At 39.2% G+C, this 23024-nt stretch overlaps 1 protein-coding gene across 3 annotated transcripts in view; it reads right to left on the reverse strand.

The window, feature by feature from the left end:
• The window catches only part of RECK (reversion inducing cysteine rich protein with kazal motifs), a 145083-nt gene that overhangs the window by 58188 nt on the left and 63871 nt on the right, over window positions 1–23024 (reverse strand). For all 3 annotated transcript variants that reach the window (XR_010067988.1, XM_063304266.1, XM_063304268.1), the window contains 4 exons: window positions 17861–18128; window positions 14786–14965; window positions 7440–7652; window positions 6077–6213 (listed from right to left, as the gene is read on the reverse strand). Coding sequence is in view for 2 of the 3 variants with exons in the window: in XM_063304266.1 (XP_063160336.1) it covers window positions 6077–6213; window positions 7440–7652; window positions 14786–14965; window positions 17861–18128 (798 nt within the window). In the remaining variant the exon portion in view is untranslated. The remainder of the gene's footprint in view (window positions 1–6076; window positions 6214–7439; window positions 7653–14785; window positions 14966–17860; window positions 18129–23024) is intronic.

Genomic DNA, 23024 nt, shown 5'->3' on the forward strand with positions numbered 1-23024 from the left:
TAGAGCCATTTGCCACTGTACCTCAAGCAGCAATTATATCTTGGTTAAGTCTTTATTCTAATTTCTGTAATCTTATCTACTGGGGAGTGCAAATCAGCTGAATTATAATCTGAATATGTGATCTGAAGCAAAGAGATGATTTGATTTTAATGTCTGACTGAAATTATTGAATCAAAACAATGATTCAATCTGATAGAAGTGTGTATAGTATAGTCAAAAAGATATTGACTCCAACATATTCAATTTACTACAGCTATTTGATTACTGGATTTGAAGAGGTTACTTGATTAAATCCTCTTTGAATCAAGTTTCACACAAATGCAATGTCTACCATTTTGAATCCAGTGTAAATACAAGGCAGTCCAAAATGCTCAGACTTTTCATGGACTCATGAAGTATTCTAGTTTTAAATGACAGAAAAACTGGTCCTTGGGGGAAAAAGTTTAATGAATAGAAAAGAGCAGAATAGAATAGAAATTTCATGAATATAAATTATCTCTGCTCTTTTTATTCAAATATCTGGGGGTGGGGTGGAAGAGACATTTGTTATCTCACTATATGTTTTCTATCTGAAGGGATACTTTCTAATATTCTCCTTAAAAGAACATTCTCGAACTTTCTCATTTTCTGATCAGATTAATCACTCCAGTGGGTTTCTAAGAATAAAGATTCTTACATTCTATAAGAAAAGTTATGGACTGCTCACCAGTCTAGTTTCTTTACTCATAATCACAAAAAGAGTCACTTTTATGGTGAGATGGTGGTATATAAATTTAATAATAATAATAATAATAATTAGGTTGACAACATCATCAGTTATTTGCACCACCTCTAATCTCAGTAATTTCTTGTCCATGTCTACTTATGTTTGGCTGTCTGTTTCTAGACAGTCACTAGTCTACTGACTAAAGACCTGAAGAATAGCACTATGAAGGATACTTACCTCCAGGCTACATTATAACGCAACTAGGGTGAGTAACAAAATTTCCTGCACATGGGCCACTTCACCCTTCACAGATATCACACAGTACACTAGGCCTAACTGGGATTGACGGTATATATAGCTGCCCCTCAAGCCTGGAACCAACACAGAAAATTAAACTCCCAAGATGCTCAAGAGAAACAGAGTGACCCTATTCTTTCCTAGAAGGAAGAATCAAACATTGAGGAATATCTTCTTTCAATATTAGAATCATTGGGAGTCAGGTGAAATAATAATAATTTTAAACCCTTAATTTTTCTCCTACCTTCTCAGAAAAAGAGACTGTGTTTCTATCTGCTCCATTCTTCTAACCAATATTTTTGTCACTGAAATTAACACTAATTTGTTATATAATGACGTAAGTCATTATAACTGCTATACACCAAAGGCACAACTTCAAATACATCCTAAAAGCTTCCTATCCTTCTCATAATAGTTTTTTAAACATTTTACTCTCATAGCTGTCAATTCCAATTCCAGTTACCAAGGTCTCCAATTGCTTTATTTCCTGATCTAATTTTCTCCGTCCTATTTTGCTGTTCTTGGAAATAATTTTGAAGGATTTGACCATAACAAAGATTTGGATTAAATAAATCAGAAGATTTTGACACTCATGAAATCTCTTGATTTAGGGTTGATGATGAAGATCACTGAGGGAGAGCTTTCAAACGAAGATTTAATCAAACTGAAAGAGGAACTGGAAACATGAGGGGTTGTGAGGAGCAGGAGCAGGAGGTTCAAGCCAAAAAGGCAGGCTTTTCCTGAAACACTTGGAATCATCCCATCTGTCCTCCAGACAGCTGCTTGCAGTCAGAAGATCGTAAACAGCATTCGCATTCCACTGGTAAGAGCAGCCAGGAGACTGGAACTTCACCATTTCCAAGCCACACTGTAGCCTCAAAGGGACATTAAGTCCAGCCACCCCATTACTAAAACATCCAACTTATTTTCTTTTAAGTATGTGTACTCTAAGAGAGGCTTTCTACAACAAGGAGAAATGGATTCTCTTGGCACTTATCGTTATTTTTGTGATTAAATTTTTTTAAAGAAAAATTCTTTTCAACTTCTGGATTTTGCTTTCCATCCAAATATTAAGAATGGTTGAGAGTATATTATTGTCTCCCTGTTATTATTTTTGTACTAAATTTGAAGATATTCGCATTTTTCTACACATTGAATCTGCTGTTCTGAACTTTCAGTTTTCTGCTGCTATTCCCCAATTCCTGGGCAATTGTCTGTTTATCTCACTTTCACTTGTGTAAACACATTCTTCTATATCTTTGACTTTCACTGGTTAAGCTCCTAGGGAGCGCCATAATCTACTGTGTGAGACATGGAGGATTTCAATCAGACTTTCTCTGACTTACATCAGGATATAAAGCAGATTTTTTCTGATTCTTGACAAGTTCTTATGCAAGGCATTCAGGGCATTGTGGAAAATATGATGTTCAAAATGTGTCATCTAGTTGAGGATGTTGTGGATGAAACTGAAGAGCTTAACATTGATAGAAATGTTTCCTCTAATGGAGAGATTGGGACTACTGTTGAAATGCTGGATGAAGATTGGACTGTTGAGTTGAAGAAATTTAAGGGAGAGATCAAGTTGCAAGACATAAGTGAAACTGATCTTCTGATGGAACATTATGGAAAAGAAGGGGTTATTATGTACGGGAAGTTTTTTGAAGAGAAGTCAGTGTTTTTGACAGGAACAATTGGACTGTTTGATTTCTTTAAGAAAAAAGCTCTGTGTGCATTATGGGGATATGTAAATGCTCTGGTTTATTTTGAAGTGGGATAAGGGATTAAGAATATTTATTTGGATGGCCTTTAGGGTTTGGTTGATTTCATTTATCTTTATTGATTTGGATTAAGATTATTAAGGTATAAAAAATAATTGTCTGGTTTTGGGTTTAGTATGATTAAGGTTATTATAATTGTATTTACTACAATGGCAAACAATTTATATGCCTTTTATTTTGATTTTTATTATAATAGACGGGAATGTATAAAAGTAGTAGTAGGAATGAAATAATTAAATAACTATTATCTGGGGGGAGTTGATTAGGAGGTTTGTATTATTATTTTTTTTCTTCTTTTAACATAAGGGGAGGGAGCAACTATATCTGGTGATTTTTATATTGTGCTAATGGAATTATTTATAGAAATAATGTGATTTTGGTTTAATATAGACTAAGGGATTGATCATGGAAAATCGTTGTATATCCTTGCTGTTTAAAGTTGGAAGTAACTTCTTTCTGTAATCTCTAAAAATTTTCTATTGTGTTTTCACACTTTAGTTTTTTTTCCTTTGTAGTTTTTTGTTCTTCTGTAGCCTGAAATTTAGTAAAATTCTTATTAAAAAAGAAAAAAAAGAAAATAGTAAACAGACATATCAGAGATTCTTAGAATTGCCAGAGAAGCGGCGAGGAGTGTTCTCTACTCTTCAGATCAGCATTTCCCATCTTCATGCCCTCCAGAGAAGTCTTCAAGTCCTAGAATTTCCAGTCAATATGGATCTTACTACTGAAATTCTAGTCCTGAAACAGGACAGTATGTAATTTTTCACTTATCAACCACTTCATTTCACTTAAAGACCAAAGGGGACATACTGCGATATTGTATGCCCAATCATGTTTCCTTAGCGACTGTGGCACTGTGCTTAATGACCAAAGGGAAAAGCAAGGTCCTATGTCTGTCGCAGTCATATGGTGGCACTGCAGCTCCAGAGGATCCTGGATGAAACGGATTATCTGGATCCTATTCAGTCGGGTTTCAGGCCCGGATAAGGGGCAGAAACAGCATTGGTCACGCTTTTGGATGATCTCTGGTGGGAGCAGGATGGGAGCAGTGCATCCATCCTTCCTCTTCTTGACCTCTCAGCGGCTTTCAATACCATCGACCATAGAATCCTTTTGGGTCAGCTTAGGGAGTTGGGGGTGGGTGGCACAGTTTTGTTGCTGGTTCACCTCCTTCCTCCAGGGCCAGTCCCGATCAGTGTTGACAGGGAGCAAGAGATACTGTCCTGTCTCAGGCCAAGCACACACAAATACACAAGAGGTAGTTGCAAACTTTTACTACAGCAAGCAGCAAGGGAAGGTTATGTGCAAACACACACACGCAAAAGCAACCAAGTCCCCACAAGTCCAGCAAACTTGCCTAAAGAAAGAGTCCTAAATTCAAGGAGCAGGTACAAGAGTGGTCAGGCAAATCCAGGGGTCCAAAGCATCAGCGAGGTCATCAGCTGGTCTGGGTTCAGAGTCACAATCACACGGGTTTGAGTTCAAAAGCAAGACACAGAAAGTCTGGGTTAGCAAACAGTTGTTTCCAACAACAGACTCGAGCTCACAGCTCTTCTTAAATCAGAGCAGTCCCAGTGTGGCTCATCTAGGAGGGTGAGACTGCTTCCTAGCTGACTTCCTTTGTTCTGCTCTTCCTTCTGCTCTCCAGGCTCTTGCATTGGGAGGGGGTGGCAATTCTGAGTCCTCATCTTTTGAGAGAGGCAGCAGCTGTCCCCACTGATCGCTGGCCAGCCCTGCCTCCTCTGCCTGCTTAAACAGCTGGTGACCCCAGAGCTGACTGCTCGCCCTCCAAAACCATGTCAGGAGCTGACTGCACTTGTCTTCTGACTCTGAATCCGAGCCCCCCATGACAGATCCAGCCCATGGCCCCTTCCTTTGTGGGGCGCTGCAGGTTGCGGAACTCCCCCTGCTCCTTTTTAACATCTACGTGAAACCACTCGGTGAGATCATCTGTCACCATGGGATGAGGTATCGTCAATATGCTGATGATACCCAATTATACATCTCTATCCCAGGTAATTTAAGTGATGCTGTGACTACCCTCTCTCGGTGCCTGGAGGCTGGGGGTTCTGGATGGGGAACAACAGGCTTCAGCTGAACCCTGGTAAAATGGAGTGGCTGTGGGTTGGGGACTCCTCTATATCCAGGAGTTTACCATCTTTGCTTCTGGATGGGGTTGTACTGCCCCAGACAGACCCGGTGCAGAATCTGGGGGTCCTCCTGGACTCACAACTCCTGCTCAAAGAGCAGGTAGCAGTTGTGGCCAGGAAGACCTTTGCTCAACTTCGTATTGTGCATTAGTTACTGCCCTTCCTGGACTGGGAGTCAGTCACTCATGCCCTAGTCATCTCCCATATAGACTACTGCAATACGCTGTACATGGGGTTACCCTTGAAGAGTATCTGGAAACTACAGCTAGTTCAGAATGCAGCTATGCAAGCAGTCTTGGGTGCCCCAAGGATGGCACATGTAACACCTTTGTTGCAGGAGCTGCACTGGGTGCCAGTTTGCTTTTGGGTCCAATTTAAGGTGTTGGTCATCACCTTTAAAGCACTACATGGCATGGGTCCAGGTTACCTGAGGGACCGTCTTACACCCATCACACCAACCCGTCCCACCCAGTCAGGCAGAGAGGGCATGTTATGGACCCCATCCATGGAAGACTGTCGACTGGCAGGGCCCAAGAAGAGAGCCTTCTCTGCCTGGCCCCTGCCTTATGGAACACTCTTCCCCCAGAGGTAAGGCAGGCTCCCACTCTCCCGGCCTTCTGGAAAGAGGTGAAGACCTGGCTCTGCCATCTCGCTTGGGGCTTGTAACCAATGGTGTGCTGAATGCTTGAGAAATCAAAACTTAGAGGGAAAATGTCACAAGGGGTTTGCCCAAATAAAATAAAATGTAGGACTAATAGCCTAGAAAAGCTAAACACAGAAGGAACAGAAAAAGGCTCCAGAAAAATTAATCAATCGTACTACCACTGTGGCAAAGAAGTTGGAACAAAAGATGGTAGCTGCACTTAAAAGGAAGTACAATGCAGACAAGGGGAAAGACTGCCAATAAAAATACCAGTTCTGGAATGTTCAGGTCTCTGCATAGGCTGAGAAACCTATACGTATGACCACTGTGAAGAACCAGCAATATTGCGATCACAATGATGGCACTACCACACAGGTAATTAGACTGAATGACAATAAAATGATTATAAAGACTTTTGCTCCCCTCAGCCGTTTGGTCAAGCCTAGAAATAACTGTTTTGAATTCTAACCTTGTTTCACAGGGCTTGTTCTTCAGTACTTACGAAGGTAGGTATCTAAAGGTATGCAAGTCTCCAAGTCATCAGCTGGAGATAAAAGTTCACAAATGCTTTCAGCCATATGTCCCTCAGGAAATTTGCTTAAGTCTCCACAGTTTTTGAGAATTTCTACACAATCTGACCTTCAGGAAAACAAAATGCTTGCACATTATATGTATGTACAATATTTGGAACTAAAAAGAAAAAATACACATATAAAAGTAACATGTACAACTCTACAAACAAGTATCAATTAATGAACGTGTGATACATATATCCTTACATATATAATTTTGGTCTCTAAATCACTTGAAAGAGGTGTTTTGGAATGTAAACAACCACACATGAAACAATTCTTTTTAAATTCTTCCATAGTAGCCACACAAGTCTGAAAAAAAGACACAGCTAATTAAATGTTAGAAAACAAGTTTGTAGGCCCTCCCATGTGTTCCAATGCACCTCTTTCTAAAGATTTGCACAGTCCTATATAATATGGTGTGTTGTTATGTTTGCAAAAAACAACCATCAATGAATTTAGTAGCAAAGATTATCTATTCTAGAATAAAATTACTATCTAGCTTGAATCTTGAGATCTTACAGCCTTCCCACACTACCTAGCACAAGCCCAAGGACATAATCAGTAAACTATGCCTTAACACTTTCATTGCATGTGGGACCTCATTAAAAGTACAGAGGCAGAGGGATCAACTAGCTTCATTCTGAATACAAAGGTGCATAAATTCCACAAGTTCTTATTGTATTGACATGTCTCCAATTAAGAACCTCTTGGAAGGGCTCTCAGATTCAAACATAATATATTGACACAGTTAAGCTTAGTTAACAATCTGGCATGATATCAATTAAGAATAGTTTCAGTTCAGTTCTACAACAAAATAATGTTGAAACTGTCTTTGCTGGAACAGTAGAAACTGTAACGCACTAATTAGTTTTAGTTCCCAGCTTTGCTTTATGCTTCTTTCATTTCATTAAATACAATTTTTACAGTACTACTGTCATTTAATTTTCCTTTTTCTACATGCAGATCCAACTGAAAACCTACTGAAGTTAACCCTCTTCATGCAATCATCTGAATGTGTAAGGACATAAAAGAGAATCAAGAACAATTACACGAAGGTTTTGCTCAGCACTCTCTCAAGATCTCCACACAGCCAGAAAGTCTGAATGACAGCTGCATTTTTATTAGTCTGAACATGAATACAGACCTCTGTAAGATGTATAAGACATGTTAGCCTACTTGCCCTCACATCTTTCAGCTGAAGATATGGCTGCATATGGAACCTCTTTTGCTATCTAGCTTTAACATTAAGAATGCCTGAAGGCAACTACTGAATGCTAAAAATCTACTTACTTGCAAATAATACTTCCTCTAGATTTACTGTGACAAGGTTTAATTTGCAACGAACAAGCAATTGCCTTCCACATTTCTGGCTGGCATTTTTTAATATCAAGTACAGGGATATTTATAAAAGGCATCTTAATGCTTCCCTTTTCCCAAAGTTTCATATCATTCATAGCTCCTTGGTCTGACTGGGCATTGCAGCTCCTGAAGAGTTCAGTAGGCCTTCAAGGAAAAAGTCACACAGTTAAACAGAAGGCAACAATAATTTCATGATTAGCTGTACACCTTTAGATAGAATGTTGGTTTTTGCATAATATAAGATGGAAGGGCTGATAAATATGAGTATTTCATGCATTTTTTTATTTATTATGTGCCATCAAGTCACTATCGACTCCTAGCAACCAAATAGATAGATTTTCTCCTAACCTGTTCTTTCAAGTCTCTCAATGGTGATTTCATGCCTTACTATGACCAAAAAGATTTATTGCAATCCAATCCTAAATTAAAAATCTTGAGCCCAATTTTTTGATTTCAATAATAGAATTGCATTAATGAATGTGAAGATTTATAAACAAAATCTAGATTTTATTTTGAAAACAATTTCAGCAAGAACACATACACTAAAACAGAAAATGAAAGCAGTATCCAGAGATATTAAATTTTGAAATTACTATTTAAAAATTCAGGCAGAGAAGCTAAAACACATGAAATTCTATTAGGATTAGAAATTTACATTTCTGGAGAATCATCTAACTAAATGCATAGAGTTAGAAAAGTACAGTTGTGATAGAATCAACATTAAAAATAAGATTAAGATTCTCAGATGCAACTTCATAGAATTATATTAATTTGGTCCTTCAAGGAGGCATTAAATTACTGATATTGGGCAGAGAAGAATTTAATAAATGATAATCAAGTAGAAATATTGACAAATATATTTTGGCACAGTGAATGGGATTAAACAGTTTAATAATACAATTCAGGAATAAAATTTTAATAACACAACCCAAGAATGAAAAAAAAACAGGTATAAGAACCCCATTTTAATATCTTATATTAGAGACAATAAATTATCATTTGAACTATGAAGACGCACATCATATTCAGAAAGTTGATTTTGTGTTTATATATTCTGAAAGAGAAGCCCCCAGCCAGAACAGGCTTTTTCAACTGTTGCTATAGACAATACTCAAGTTACAGCATCCCAACTTAGTTGAGTGGACTTCCATGTGAAAGTTGGATTTTCCTTTCTCCCTGCGTGCACACATGTATGTGCAAGCACACGTGCATACCAGACACACATATACACAAATTTGCTCTGGATCTGCTCCAATCTATTAGAGAAAATTGAGAAGGCATATGGAAGAGTCTATCAGAGAGGGGGAATCCATTCAATTGTTGGATAGCATTCCATCTGTGGACAGACACATTTAATTCAATTGAGGAATTCACGTGGCTAAAGGAGAAAATGAAACAAAAAGTCTAAGATGAATGGCCTATTTAAGATTAGAAATAAATGCACTGAGGATATAACACTTATCCATTTCAATGTTTTCAGAGCAAAAAATGATTAAACTTGAAGCCAACCCACTGAATCAGATAAAACAGGCATACTAACATTAGAAATGTGAGTTATTGTCATTTCAGCTTATATTATCTTCTATCTTATCTCTATTTTTTCAGTATTATTACACAATTATAAATTGACCACAACTGAAAACATATGGCTGTAGTATGTTTAGGTTAAACACACATTATCCCCCCAAATGGTTACCAATCTGTGGTCTTGGGACCACTGAAAGTCTGCAAGAGCAGGTGGCCTCTGATGTGGACACCAAAATACTTGGAATTACTTTGTGTTAGGAATTCTAATCTGGCTACTTTTTCCATAGCTTGTAGGACAGCTTGTTTACCTTACAGTTTTTATTATTATAATGCCAGTCAATGCCATAATAAAAGAATTGATTTTTTTCCCCCAATGGCTAGTCTTTCACACCTAACATCTTACAAGATTTTAGGTGGGAAAACCAAACCCTTGAAATCTCACACAATTTTAAAAAAATAGTTTCTATTTTAATTTGGGTCCTGGCCAATACTGCTTTTATGTCTTTGCATTGTGGTGCAATGCTGACTTTCGCCTCTTCAGTTGCCCCACCCCCAGTCTCCATTAGCCATCCTGTTTGCTCCCTTTTCTTGGGCTGTTCAATCTGTCTCAAACCCAAGTAAGTCCCATCTGCAAGCACCATTTCTCCCGACTTCCAGTCCAAATTCGGGTTGTACTCCCACACCCATGCTAACCGTACTATGACTGATTGGCTTTCTATCGGTGCTACCAAGAATCGCAGTGTCTCTTTTCCCTATTCTCATCTCCACTGGTTCAGTGTAGAACTCAACAGGGGCCCCCTGCATGTGGGATCCATCCAGATGGGTGAACACTATCCTTGAGTTTCCCCACCTTTAGCCTCAGCCCCATTACAAGGACAGGGTGCATTAAGCAGCGGGTGCATCCACAGTCCACCATTCCTACGAGATCTGCTGCCCCACCCCTGTTAGAGACTGAATTCTCAATTCTACAGCAATGAGAGGGCAGTGTCCACTTACCAATGGGTCTTTGCATCCATTGATCCAAGCCTGGCCTTGGGCGCAACTTAGGACAGGCTCCCTTCATTTCCTGCCAACGGCTGACTCTCCTCGCCTGAGTTCTCAGAGTCACTGCAACGGTTCTCAAAGCTTGCCTCCATGAGGGACGCAGCTGTGCCTTGGCTCTTACGTGCTGGTGGCTTCAGGTGTTCGCTCTTGGCTTTTGGTTTGAGTGTGGCTGTTAGTCATGGGCATTCTCCAATTTGATGTCCCTCCTTCCCACACTTAAAACACAGTCCTTTCTTTGCTCTTCACTCCTTTTCTGCTTCCCAGCCTTGGCTGGACTTCTTCAGCATGGCCAGAGAGCTTGCAGGGGCTGCTGGCTTCTCTTCTGGCTGCGTGCGTGAGTGGCACTTGAGTTGGCGCTGGGTGTCCTCTATGCCCCTGGCCAGGCAGATCCATACTTTCAATGTTTCTGGATCTCCGCGCCCCAAGACCGAACGTAGAATCTGGCTGTAGCCCTGCCTTGAAGTAGTCCACTTTCACTGATTCGGGCCAGTCCAATAGTTTCCCCGCTAGCGCTTTGAATTCCATAGCGTATTCTGATACTGATTTCAATCCCTGCTTGATGGGCTGCAAGCCAGCTTTCGCCCAGAGTTTCGCGAGGAAGTCCTCGAACCGCTCCCTCAGCACATGAATTTGTCAAGGGCATCTAACTCTGAGGCTTCTGCATTGTGTAGTTGAACATACCAGTCGGCTGCCGTGCTTTTCAGCCGTTGTCCTACAAATTGCACTTTTGCCTGTTCTGTGGCAAAAGTGTTCTCATGCTCCTCCATAAACGCCTCAACATTGGTTAGGAAGAATGCCAACTGTTGGGGGTCTCCATCAAACTTTACGTGGAAGTCTCAGGAAACTCCTGCTTCCAGGCGGCTTGGGGCTATTCCCCAGCCTCTTGGGGTGAAACTGCCAACTGCAGCTTGCGCGTCCCCCCATGACACCGAGTGCCGTTCATGACCCAGCCTCCATTCTCTCTCTTCATCCAGGCCTCCCCTCGCCACTGGGGAAAGTTGCCTGGGCGATGGGATACTTACCAAGAAGGGAATTAATGTTTGTATTTACATTCATTGGAGAGGAAGGGATTATAAGAGAGTAAGGAGGCACACAATGGGGAATACACATTGAAAGGAATGTGCTGACACCGGCTGTCTGCCTAGCATGCTCATGGTTCAAGTCCCAAGCCGCTTAGGAGGCAAACAAAAGCTGAAGCCGTAAAATTAATTACGGTCTTGTCAGTCAAAGGGTACAGAAAAACAGGGTACAGGATACAGTGTGAAAACACAAGAGAAAAATTTTAGATAGATTACAAAAGGAAGTAACTTCCAATTTTAAACATCAAGGATATACAGCAATTTCCGATAATTAATCCTTTATATTAAACCAAAATCACATTATTTCTACAAATCAACCCCTCAGCACATTGTAAAAATCATTAAGTACCATTGCTCACTCCCTTTATATTAAAAGAAAAGAAAAAAATATAAATCACCTAATCAACTTTCCCACCAAAGTAACAATTATTTAATTATTCCCTTCTTACTACTATTCTATACATTCCTGTCTACTATAATAAAAATCAAAAATAAAAAGCATGTAAATTGTCTACCATTATACTTAATAATACAAAAAGCATGAATACAAAAAACATGAATAAAACCTTAATAATCATAATCCCAATCATTCACGATAAGTAAAGTCATAAGACCATCCAGATAAATATTTTTAATCCCTTAACCCACTTCAAAATAGACCAAGACATTTACATATCCCCATAATAGGCACAGAGCTATTTTCTTAAAGAAATCAAACAGTTCAACTGCTACCCTCACAAACACAGACTTCTCTCCAAAAAACCTCCCATCTGTTCCATAACATTCCAACAAAAAGCCAAATTCACTCATGTCTTACAGCTCAATTTCTCCATTTAGTTCTTCAGTTCAGCATTGGCAATTTCACCCAGGATTTCAACACAAGCCCAAATCTCACTCTCAGGAGAGATAATTCCATCGCTGTTAGATTCTTCAGGTTCATCCCCAGCCAGATGGCACATTTCAAACCACATATTTTCCACAATGCTCTGAATGTCTTGCAGAATAACTTGGCAGGAATCAGAAAGAATCTGCTTAATCTCTGCTTTGATATCTTGGCAACCATCAGAGAAAGCCTGGCTAAGATCCTCCATTTCTGAAGCAGTAAGTTATGGCACCCCCTAGATACTTAACCGGCGAAATGGAAAATTTCCAAACTGAGTTAAGGTAACAGACAGTTCCCAGAGAAAGTAGTGGCAGGAAAATAAAAGTTCAGAACAGCAGATTCAACATGTAGGAAAAATGCCAAAATCTTCAAAATTAGCACAAAAATAATAACAGGGAGACAGTAACATACTCTCAACCTTCCTTAGTACTGGGCAGAAAGCAAAATCCAAAGCTTTAATTTTTTTTTTAATTTTAAAAAAATTAATTACAAAAATAACAATAAGCATCAAGAGAGATCGTTTCTCCTTAATGTACAAAGCCTCTCTTAGGGTACAAGTGCTTTTAAAAAAGTAATAATGGGTGCTTCAGAAATGGGGTGGCTGGACTTAATGTCCCTTTAAGGGCTGCAGTGCGGCTCGGAAATGGCAAAATCCCAGCTTCCCAATGAAGTCTTATCCGTCGATTGCGCACGTCGTCCATGATCTCCTGGCTGCAACTCGCTGTCTGGAGGACGAATGGGTCAATTCCAAGTGTTTTCCTTAATCCAGAAAAATGCTCTGGGCTATAGGAGAAAGCAACCTGAGCCTGAAGAAACTGCCACAACGCCAGTTCTGCCCATGGAGCTCGAGGGCACAGCTGCTCAGTCCGCCGTATTCCCACCAGAAGTCCAGGACAATGCATACTAACTGACTGTAATGGTGAACATGTGACCAAGAGAGACACTGCAAAGGTCATAAATGCAGACATTGTTTGCAGAGTTACTGTCACAATTTTGAACAGTTGCTGCCTGAGGCTGTTGCTAAGCGAGGTCTACCTGTAATATTTTTATCCAGTAAGGCAATATCTGTACAAACATTAGCCATCTCAGAAAAAAAATTACCATGATTAGCCTCCATAAGAGTGCACATTGACTGCAATTTATCCATCACCGGGGAGTTTGACTCATCCTGAAAAAGACTCTCAGCCCCTGACTGAATTAAGCCTGAAGGCACACTAGATGATTCAGCTTCAGTTCCAGGAATCACAACAGCAAAAACAGCTTCACCTTGAGGCTTCACCATCAAGACTAATTGCGCTATGGAAAAGGACTAAACTAAAATCCTACTCCATTTCCATTTTTTTCACCTTCATTTTTCACGGCACAATTGACTCTTCTTCTTATAAAGTTCAAAAGAACACTTAACAAAGTAAAAACAAACAAAACAGATCTGTAAAAAAGGCTCACCCAATTTCACTCCAACTAAAATACTTTAAAGGAAGGAGAGCAGAGGATCAAACAGGCAGCCATTTAGATCTCCATGCCACCAGAAGTCTATATATTCTACTTTCTTGGCCCCAGTCCTTGGGTGCGTATTTAGTTCTGGCCTTTTGTTTCTGTTTTATTCTAGTTAAACCACTCCTGATGAGACTGCAAAGTGCCTACCAAACACTCCCAGATTTTGTAAGATGTATCTGTTTCTTCCCAGGAGTCCTTTATGAAGGTATCATAGGCCACTGTCCTGGAATCCAAAGCCTTCTTGGCAACATCATTTGTGCAGCAAGTTGTTGACTTGCCAAGGAGTTTAAAAGATGTCACTCCATGCACTATATAGCAACAAATTCTGCAGGTAATAGAATCACTGTCAAAAGTACACCATATTCCCAGTTCATACAAGTTATCTGTTAAGATACTATGGCTGATGGTAAGAGTAATAGGACTGCATTCCTCCTGTCCCTCTCTTCACAGAATGAGTAAGGTTGTTTCAGTCTCAAAGCTGGACTAGAACCCAACCTGAAATCAGTTTTGAAAACCAGTTTTTTCCAAGAATATTTGCAACTGACAACTAACATTCTCTTAAGTATATTAAGAATATAGGCAGCTAATGAGTCCATGCATCCTGGTCCAGAGCCGATTTTTCCAGTAGAGCGCTACAATTGCCTGTTTTAGGACAAATGGCACCATTTGGTTGTCAGTACAATGTAGTTTGGGCTCATTCAGCCAATTTTATCCCCAGTCTCCATAATAAACAGAGATCAAGAGAGCAGGTAATTAGCATTATAGCTACAAGCAACTTGCCCTCTTCCAGCAACAACTTAACATTATCTTACAAAACTGGAATGGATTATCTGTTGGACACTGCACCTGAAACCATCATAAATCTGGCATTTGCCCAAGTGATCTTATCCTCAAACTGGTCAGCAAACTTGTCATAACAGGCTATTGTGGCCGAAGACAATGCAGATACTTTGGGTAGATGACAACTTCTCCAATAAATAAAAATAGAAGATAGACAGGAATTTATTTCATTTCTTTATGTTCTTATGTATATGGACTTCTGAATACAGGGAATTAGATAGGAGGCTTAGGAATTGGAGAAAGACAATTATCTCTCAGCAGCATCTAAGAAATATTTTTCAAATTACCCAGATTCAGAATTAAAGAGAAATACTTTTTAAAAGCTTTAGCAACCATACCTTCTCCAACTTACTTATACATTTCAAAAACAACATAGTCTAAAAAAATACTGAGTGAACCTTTCTTACCTGTTATTAAAATTAGTGCAGAAAGTAAGATTTCTACAGCCCAACTGACAAGGTTCACGTACATCTGCTAAGCAAGTCAACATGGAAACTTCAACTGGATTATATTCACAAAAACGATCAAATTCTTGCCAGCTTTGTGTGTTGCCCCAGCTGCTTGTATAAAGTTTAGTGCATACATCTCTAAAACGAAAAAGAAATACAAACACATGCAAAAGGGAATGAAATAAAAATGAAATTTTTTTAAGTTTAGATGTTCTTTAGCTTATAGCTCATAAGAACTTTTGCCCCCAAAATAGAGAAGAAAGCATGTAAGGGCTGCAGGAATCTGTGGAGTTTTAATCATGGCTGGGGTGAAAATCGCTGGAAGAAACATTAACAATCTCAGATATGCAGATGATACCGCTTTGATGGCCGAAAGCGAAGAGGAACTGAGGAGCCTTATGATGTAGGTGAAAGAAGAAAGTGCAGAAGCTGGCTTGCAGCTAAACCTCAAAAAAACCAAGATTATGGCAACCAGCTTAATTGGTAACTGGCAAATAGAGGGAGAAAATGTAGAAGCAGTGAAAGACTTTGTATTTCTAGGTGCGAAGATTACTGCAGATGCTGACTGCAGTCAGGAAATCAGAAGACGCTTAATCCTTGGGAGAAGAGCAATGACAAATCTCGATAAAATAGTTAAGAGCAGAGACATCGCACTGACAACAAAGGTCCGCATAGTTAAAGCAATGGTGTTCCCTGTAGTAACATATCGCTGCGAGAGCTGGACCATAAGGAAGGCTGAGAGAAGGAAGATCGATGCTTTGGAACTGTGGTGTTGGAGGAAAATTCTGAGAGTGCCTTGGACTGCAAGAAGATCAAACCAGTCCATCCTCCAGGAAATAAGGCCAGACTGCTCACTTGAGGGAATGATATTAAAGGCAAAACTGAAGTACTTTGGCCACATAATGAGAAGACAGGACACCCTGGAGAAGATGATGATACTAGGGAAAGTGGAAGGCAAAAGGAAGAGGGGCCAACCAAGGGCAAGATGGATTCTAATTTTGTCTAAAGAGCAGAAACTGTCTTAACATCTTCATAAAGCATTTCAACAGATCTTAGACTGTAGCTTATTCAACAAAAATATTATTTCAGGCTTACTGGACTTATTCAGGACTTATTCAGACCTAGTGTGTTTGTACAGAAAGGAACAAATAAATCATTGTGTTGTTGGAAATGTATTAATAACAGTTCATTAAAATGTATGTTTTGCAATGTCCTACAATTGTTTTATAATGTCACTGAACACTTTGGCAGGGTTTAATATTTTTGGAGATCCATGTTCTTTTGAAACACAGGCTTATTACATAGAAATTGATGGCTGGATAATGGAAATGGATTCTCCACACATTTCTTATTGCTAAGAGACTTACCCTTCAACATTGGAAAATATAAATTATGGCTCATCAGTTCTGAGGACTGGAGTTACTTGTAACTTATAAAGGATGCTTACAGATGTAAATTATGTATTTATGATTATAAGGTAATATGGTTATATATATTGAAACTTTATATATATGTATGAGAAGCCTTAATATATAATATGTCATTTTTTTCTTTTTTCCTTTTTTGTTCTGTTTAGTTTAAAAAGAAAGAAAAAAACTTTTAAAAAAAGGAATCAGTTCAGAGCAAAATGGTGAAGGTTTTGGAAGCCAAGTCCTATGAGGAATGGTTAAAGAATCTTAGTATGTTTGGCCAACTGAAAACAACTGAGGAGAGATATGATAGCAGTCTTCAAATATATGAAGGCCTCTCACACAGCGAATGGAGTAGATTTACTCTCCATTGCTCCAGAGTGCAGGACCAGAACCAATGGGTTAAAACTACAAAGAAGCAGGTTTAGAATAGGCATCAGATGTACAGGCTGCCATATGAAGTTGTGAGTTCTCTTTCACTGGAGCTTTTCAAACAGATACTGGGTGGTCATCTCTCAGAAATGCACTACTGAATCCTACACCAAGCATGAGGTTGGATTGAGTGATCTCTTAAGATTCCTTCCAACCCTATGACTCTGTGAAATTACTAAATAAAGTAAATGCAGGCTGCTCACTGGCTGGAAGCACGAATAATGAAATAAGACTTAAATATTTTGGACACATGAGAATGCAAGAGTCATTGGAGACCTGATCCATGGAAAAAGAGGCCAACAGAAATGATGTTCATTGAGTAATGGAAGAGCTGGAACCAACTAAACAAATCAACAACAATACATCAATTTCCTGTAATGATATCTTGACCTCCTCCTTCTCTTGAAATTTTAAACTTTTAAGCATTCTTCTGAGAATGCTTTTGTACTTCATCTCTACACTGCTGTTCTCCTTGCTCTTTGGATTCCTATTTCTTTGACTTCAATAGGCTTCCTTCATTTATGTCTTCATTTCCTGAAACACATTTAGCTGGTGTGTTTTTAGATATTTTGGCTTTGACTCCAGATTTGTTACAGATTATAACATGCAGATTCTTCCCCAAATCTGCAAATTTCCACAGACTTTCAATCTCAAGTAAAACTGTGTGTTTCTTTGAACATCATTTTGAGAAATGATTTATATATTTGTGTGTCCACATGTATATGTGCATACTTTGGAGGAACAAATATATTAGCTCAATTTGCGGATTCAGACCACCACCTCTACTTTGTATCCAGCATTTGGCCTGACTTCATCAGTTTGTCTCTAACAAAACAAGTGTTAAGGAGAAAACTTCAAAAGAGCTGGTTGTGCTTTGCAATTTAGATGCTATCTCTGCCTTTTATGTGGAATCTTGAACAAATTTTCTTTTGACCTGAACAATTTGTCTTATAGAAGTGGTGGTATTTTGTCACTTGCTATGCCCTCCACTTTGTGAACAAGAAAGCCCTTTTTATTACCATTATTGACAGGAGTTCTAATAACATCCTCAAAATTCCAGATGGATTCACTTCATTAAAAAAAAGTTAGACACATTTAAATATTAACAGATGAATGGCTGTAAATGAAAAATAAAAATACATTTCTTACCAAAAGCTTATAGGAACTGAAACAAAGAGGGAGATGTACTAACCTACACAAGGAAGTATTCGCTTTAGAACAGCAGTGCAACTTAGCACTATCCAGAACTGTTGAAGGTGGTGGATGCAGTGTCACTCCAGGATGAACAGATCTTGAGCTCTCCAAGAAACACTGCCAAAGAGGATCCTGTGGAAGAGGCATTGTTTTACAGCTTTCAATAAGTCCATCCACAATTTCATGTTCTGTTTTCATTGACATCAGTATCCTTTTACAAGCTGTTTGGCAAACATAATCTTCTGCTCTATCACAGCAATATAGACCTAACATAAGAAAGAAAACAAATATTGTTGTCATCTCTGTGCATTTATGGACTTCTAGCCTAGCATGTAAGCATGAGCAGTCTATCTTTCTCCTCTATTGTTTATTATCTTCTTAAACTGCATTAAATTCTTGTTATGGGATCAATACTTCATTAATCTAGCAAACTGAATTGTTTATGCCTCAGTATTTTCATTATCTTGCTTTAAATATATCTGCTCAAGCAAGAAAGCACCAGCTTTACCTCTTCCTTTGGAACAGAAGGAATCTCTATTGTATTTATTGAAAGACATTTTATTTTTCAAGTAAACTCTGAAGCCTACTCAGGAGTCTATTTCATGTCTTCAGTCAGTTGTTGCTGAAATCATGAAACAGACAGAAAATAAGGTTGACAGACTTCCAGATTGGGTGCAAGCATTAGAAACTGCAATGCTGGCAAGCCATAAAGTGTTGTGTTCTTGAATTACTGCTCTGAATTTCAAGTATAAAGGAATTTTGTTCAGATAACGCCTTCCTGAAATTCACAGGTTTCTTGCTTCTTGAGTTTGCCAGCTATGTTAGGCTTAACTGGCTCTTCAATTCTGAACACTTCTTTAAAAGATGTAGTTGTCTATTAAAGAGAGAGGATATGGTTTTCCAAATTTTGCATTTCTATTAGCTAGTACCAATTTTTGGATGATTCCCCTTAGTGGAAATTCTCCTTTGTATGCCCCTCTAAAAAATTCATACATTACACCTTTAGTTAGTTGTATCATTTTGGGATCAAAAATAATAGACTTCAAACATTATTCTTACTGTTACATTCATTCAAAAATTGTGGAACATATTTTTAGAAAAAGGCATTTTGAACCTTTTTCTCATACTCAGTTCATGTGATGGGATAATCTGTATCTCAGAATTAATTTTAAAAATGATAATATAGAAAGGTGGGTGGAAAATGAGATTTATCTTGGATTAATTAATAGATGTATTTCTATTGTTTGCTGCTTTAAAGGACAAATATTATCTGCCTCATATGACTCAGTGGCAGTATTTTCAATTACATCTACTGATACCCCAATTTGGACATGCAACATTTTCAGACTCAGAAATACTTAAATCTACTACAAATAATTATTTTAAAAGCTTAGAATTACTCTTTTAAAAATTCTGTTAGTGATGAATCAAGTTGATATGCAAACTTTAATGGCTGATTAGAATTAAGAACTAGAGGTTTATATTTTGCCTAGACAATGGAAAGAGGTATCAACATCAGTATTAAAAACTTAAATAGATTTTGTATTAACAACTTATTCAACAAAAAAGAATATTTCAGACTTGGACCCCATTATGCTTACACTTGAGTAAATCATCATGTTCATTAAATCATTAATGAGATTAATACTTATTTTCAACATATGATTCTACTGTATCAGTATAACTGTTTCTTTTGAAAAGGAAGTTATTACATATATTAACTGTGAGATTTAATATTCTCAGACGTTATTATTTTCAACTGTATTCTTATTGCATGGAAACTGATAAACCACCACACGAAGCCACTAGGTAAAATCACGTGATGGTTTAGAGTGCAGTATCATCAATATGCTGATGATACCCAACCTTATATCACCACCCCAGAGCAGAGTAGAGATACTGTTGACATCCTATCCCAGTGCCTGAGGTGGGAGAGAACAGACTGGAGTTGAAGGCAAGTAAAACAGAGTTACAAGGGTCTTCTGATGATGCTAGTATTGTCTCTGGATGGGCAGGTTCAAGATTTGGTGTTCATTCTAGACACATGGCTCCTGCCAGAACAGCAAGGTGTGGCTATGGCTGGAGGAGCTGCAGTCAAGTACAACCCTACCTGGTGCCGAAGAACATGGTTACTGTTAACTCATGACCTCATTTCCACCTGGCTAGCTAACTGTAACCGGACCAGAATATGCATACTTACCAGCTCCCAGTGATGGCAGCATGTAACACCAATTTTGCAGGCTTCCCTGATACAGTTTAAGGTGCTGGTGTTGACCTATAAAGCTCTTCATGGCTTGGCATCTGCAGGACTGCTTGCCCAATCTATTAGGTCTTATATGAAACAGCTGTTGGTAGCTCTGCACTCCCAGGAGGTAAGGAGAGTGCTGCTGTTCTGTGGCAGCAACAATGCTCTGGAATGGCCTCCACTTGATATCAGATTCACCTTCTCCCTCTGGTTTTCAGGAAACTATTGGAAACCCAATTATTTCAGAGGGCATTCTCTTGATTTAAAGCATTACGCTATTCCTATTTTTATTATTTTTTTCCTTGGTGTTTCTTGGGGGGGGGTTATGACTGCGTTATCATGCATGTTTTAATTGTTGTCATACTGATTCCTTCAGCAAAGGATCGTTACCTTGTTGTGGCGCTGGAGCTTGAGCACCTCAATGATGCCATGAGCTAAACCGTGAAGGGCCAACCAAGACAGGAAGGTCATAAAAGAGAGGTCAGACTAAATGCGATCCCTGGGGAAGGTAATGGCAACCAACCCCAGTATTCTTGCCATGAAAACTAAATGGATCAGTACAACCAGAGATATGTCGGTATACCATCGGAAGATGAGACCCCCAGGTCGGAAGATGGTCAAAATGCTACTGGGGAGGAACAGAGGATGAGTTCAACTAGCCCCAGATGTGATGATGCAGCTAGTTCAAAGCCGAAAGGACGGCTAGCGGCCAACGGTGCTGGCAGTGAATGGCGAATCCGATGTTCTAAGGATCAACACACCACTGGAACCTGGAATGTAAGATCTATGAGCCAGGGCAAATTGGATGTGGTTATTGGTGAGATGTCAAGGTTAAAGATAGACATTTTGGCAGTTAGTGAACTGAAATGGACTGGAATGGGCCACTTCACATCAAATGACCACCAGATCTACTACTGTGGACAAGAGGACCACAGAAGAAATGGAGTAACCTTCATAAATAATAGTAAAGTGGCTAAAGCAGCGCTTGGATACAATCCAAAAAACAATAGAATGATCTCAATTCGAATTCAGGGCAAGCCATCTAACATCACAGTGATCCAAATATACGCCCCAATCACAGATGCTGAAGAAGCTGAAGTAGAGCAGTTCTATGAGGATCTGCAGAACCTACTGGACAACACGCCTAAAAGAGATGTTATTTTCATCACGGGAGACTGGAATGCTAAGGTGGGCAGTCAAATGACACCTGGAATTACAGGTAAGCATGGCCTGGCAGAACAAAATGAAGCAGGACATAGGCTGATAGAATTTTGCCAAGACAACTCACTCTGCATAACAAACACTCTCTTCCAACAACCTAAGAGACGGCTTTATACATGGACTTCACCAGATGGACAACACCGAAATCAGATTGACTACATCCTTTGCAGCCAAAGGTGGCGGACATCTATACAGTCGGTAAAAACAAGGCCTGGAGCTGACTGTAGTTCAGATCACGAACTTCTTCTTGCACAATTTAGGATCAGACTAAAGAGATTAGGGAAGACCAACAGATCAGCTAGATATGAGCTCACTAATATTCCTAAGGAATATGCAGTGGAGGTGAAGAATCGATTTAAGGGACTGGACTTAGTAGATAGGGTCCTGGAAGAACTCTGGACATAAGTTTGCAACATTGTTCAGGAGGCGGCAACGAAATACATCCCAAAGAAAGAGAAAACCAAGAAGGCAAAATGGCTGTCTGCTGAGACACTAGAAGTAGCCCAAGAAAGAAGGCAAGCAAAAGGCAACAGTGATAGGGGGAGATATGCCCAATTACATGCAAAATTCCAGAGGTTAGCCAGAAGAGATAAGGAATTATTTTTAAACAAGCAATGCGCGGAAGTGGAAGAAGACAGTAGAATAGGAAGGACAAGAGACCTCTTCCAGAAAATTAGAAACATTGGAGGTAAATTCCAGGCAAAAATGGGTATGATCAAAAACAAAGATGGCAAGGACCTAACAGAAGAAGAAGAGATCAAGAAAAGGTGGCAAGAATATACAGAAGACCTGGATAGGAAGGATAACAATATCGGGGATAGCTTTGATGGTGTGGTCAATGAGCTAGAGCCAGACATCCTGAAGAGTGAGGTTGAATGGGCCTTAAGAAGCATTGTTAATAACAAGGCAGCAGGAGACGATGGCATCCCAGCTGAACTGTTCAAAATCTTGCAAGATGATGCTGTCAAGGTAATGCATGCTATATGCCAGCAAATTTGGAAAATACAAGAATGGCCATCAGATTGGAGAAAATCAACTTATATCCCCATACCAAAAAAGGGAAACACTAAAGAATGTTCAAACTATCGAACAGTGGCACTCATTTCACATGCCAGTAAGGTAATGCTCAAGATCCTGCAAGGTAGACTTCAGCAATTCATGGAGCGAGAATTGCCAGATGTACAAGCTGGGTTTAGAAAAGCAGAGGAACTAGGGACCAAATTGCCAATATCCACTGGATAATGGAAAAAAACAGGGAGTTTCAGAAAAACATCTATTTCTGTTTTATTGACTATTCTAAAGCCTTTGACTGTGTGGACCATAACAAATTGTGGCAAGTTCTTAGTGGTATGGGGATACCAAGTCATCTTGTATGCCTCCTGAAGAACCTGTATAACGACCAAGTAGCAACTGTAAGAACAGACCACGGAACAACGGACTGGTTTAAGATTGGGAAAGGAGTACGGCAGGGCTGTATACTCTCACCCTACCTATTCAACTTGTATGCAGAACACATCATGCGACAAGCTGGGCTTGAGGAATCCAAGGCTGGAGTTAAAATCGCTGGAAGAAACATTAACAATCTCAGATATGCAGATGATACCACTTTGATGGCTGAAAGCGAAGAGGAACTGAGGAGCCTTATGATGAAGGTGAAAGAAGAAAGTGCAAAAGCTGGCTTGCAGCTAAACCTCAA

Source organism: Candoia aspera, chromosome 4, assembly GCF_035149785.1.
Source record: "Candoia aspera isolate rCanAsp1 chromosome 4, rCanAsp1.hap2, whole genome shotgun sequence".
In the NCBI taxonomy this organism is placed as follows: Eukaryota; Metazoa; Chordata; class Lepidosauria; order Squamata; family Boidae; genus Candoia; species Candoia aspera.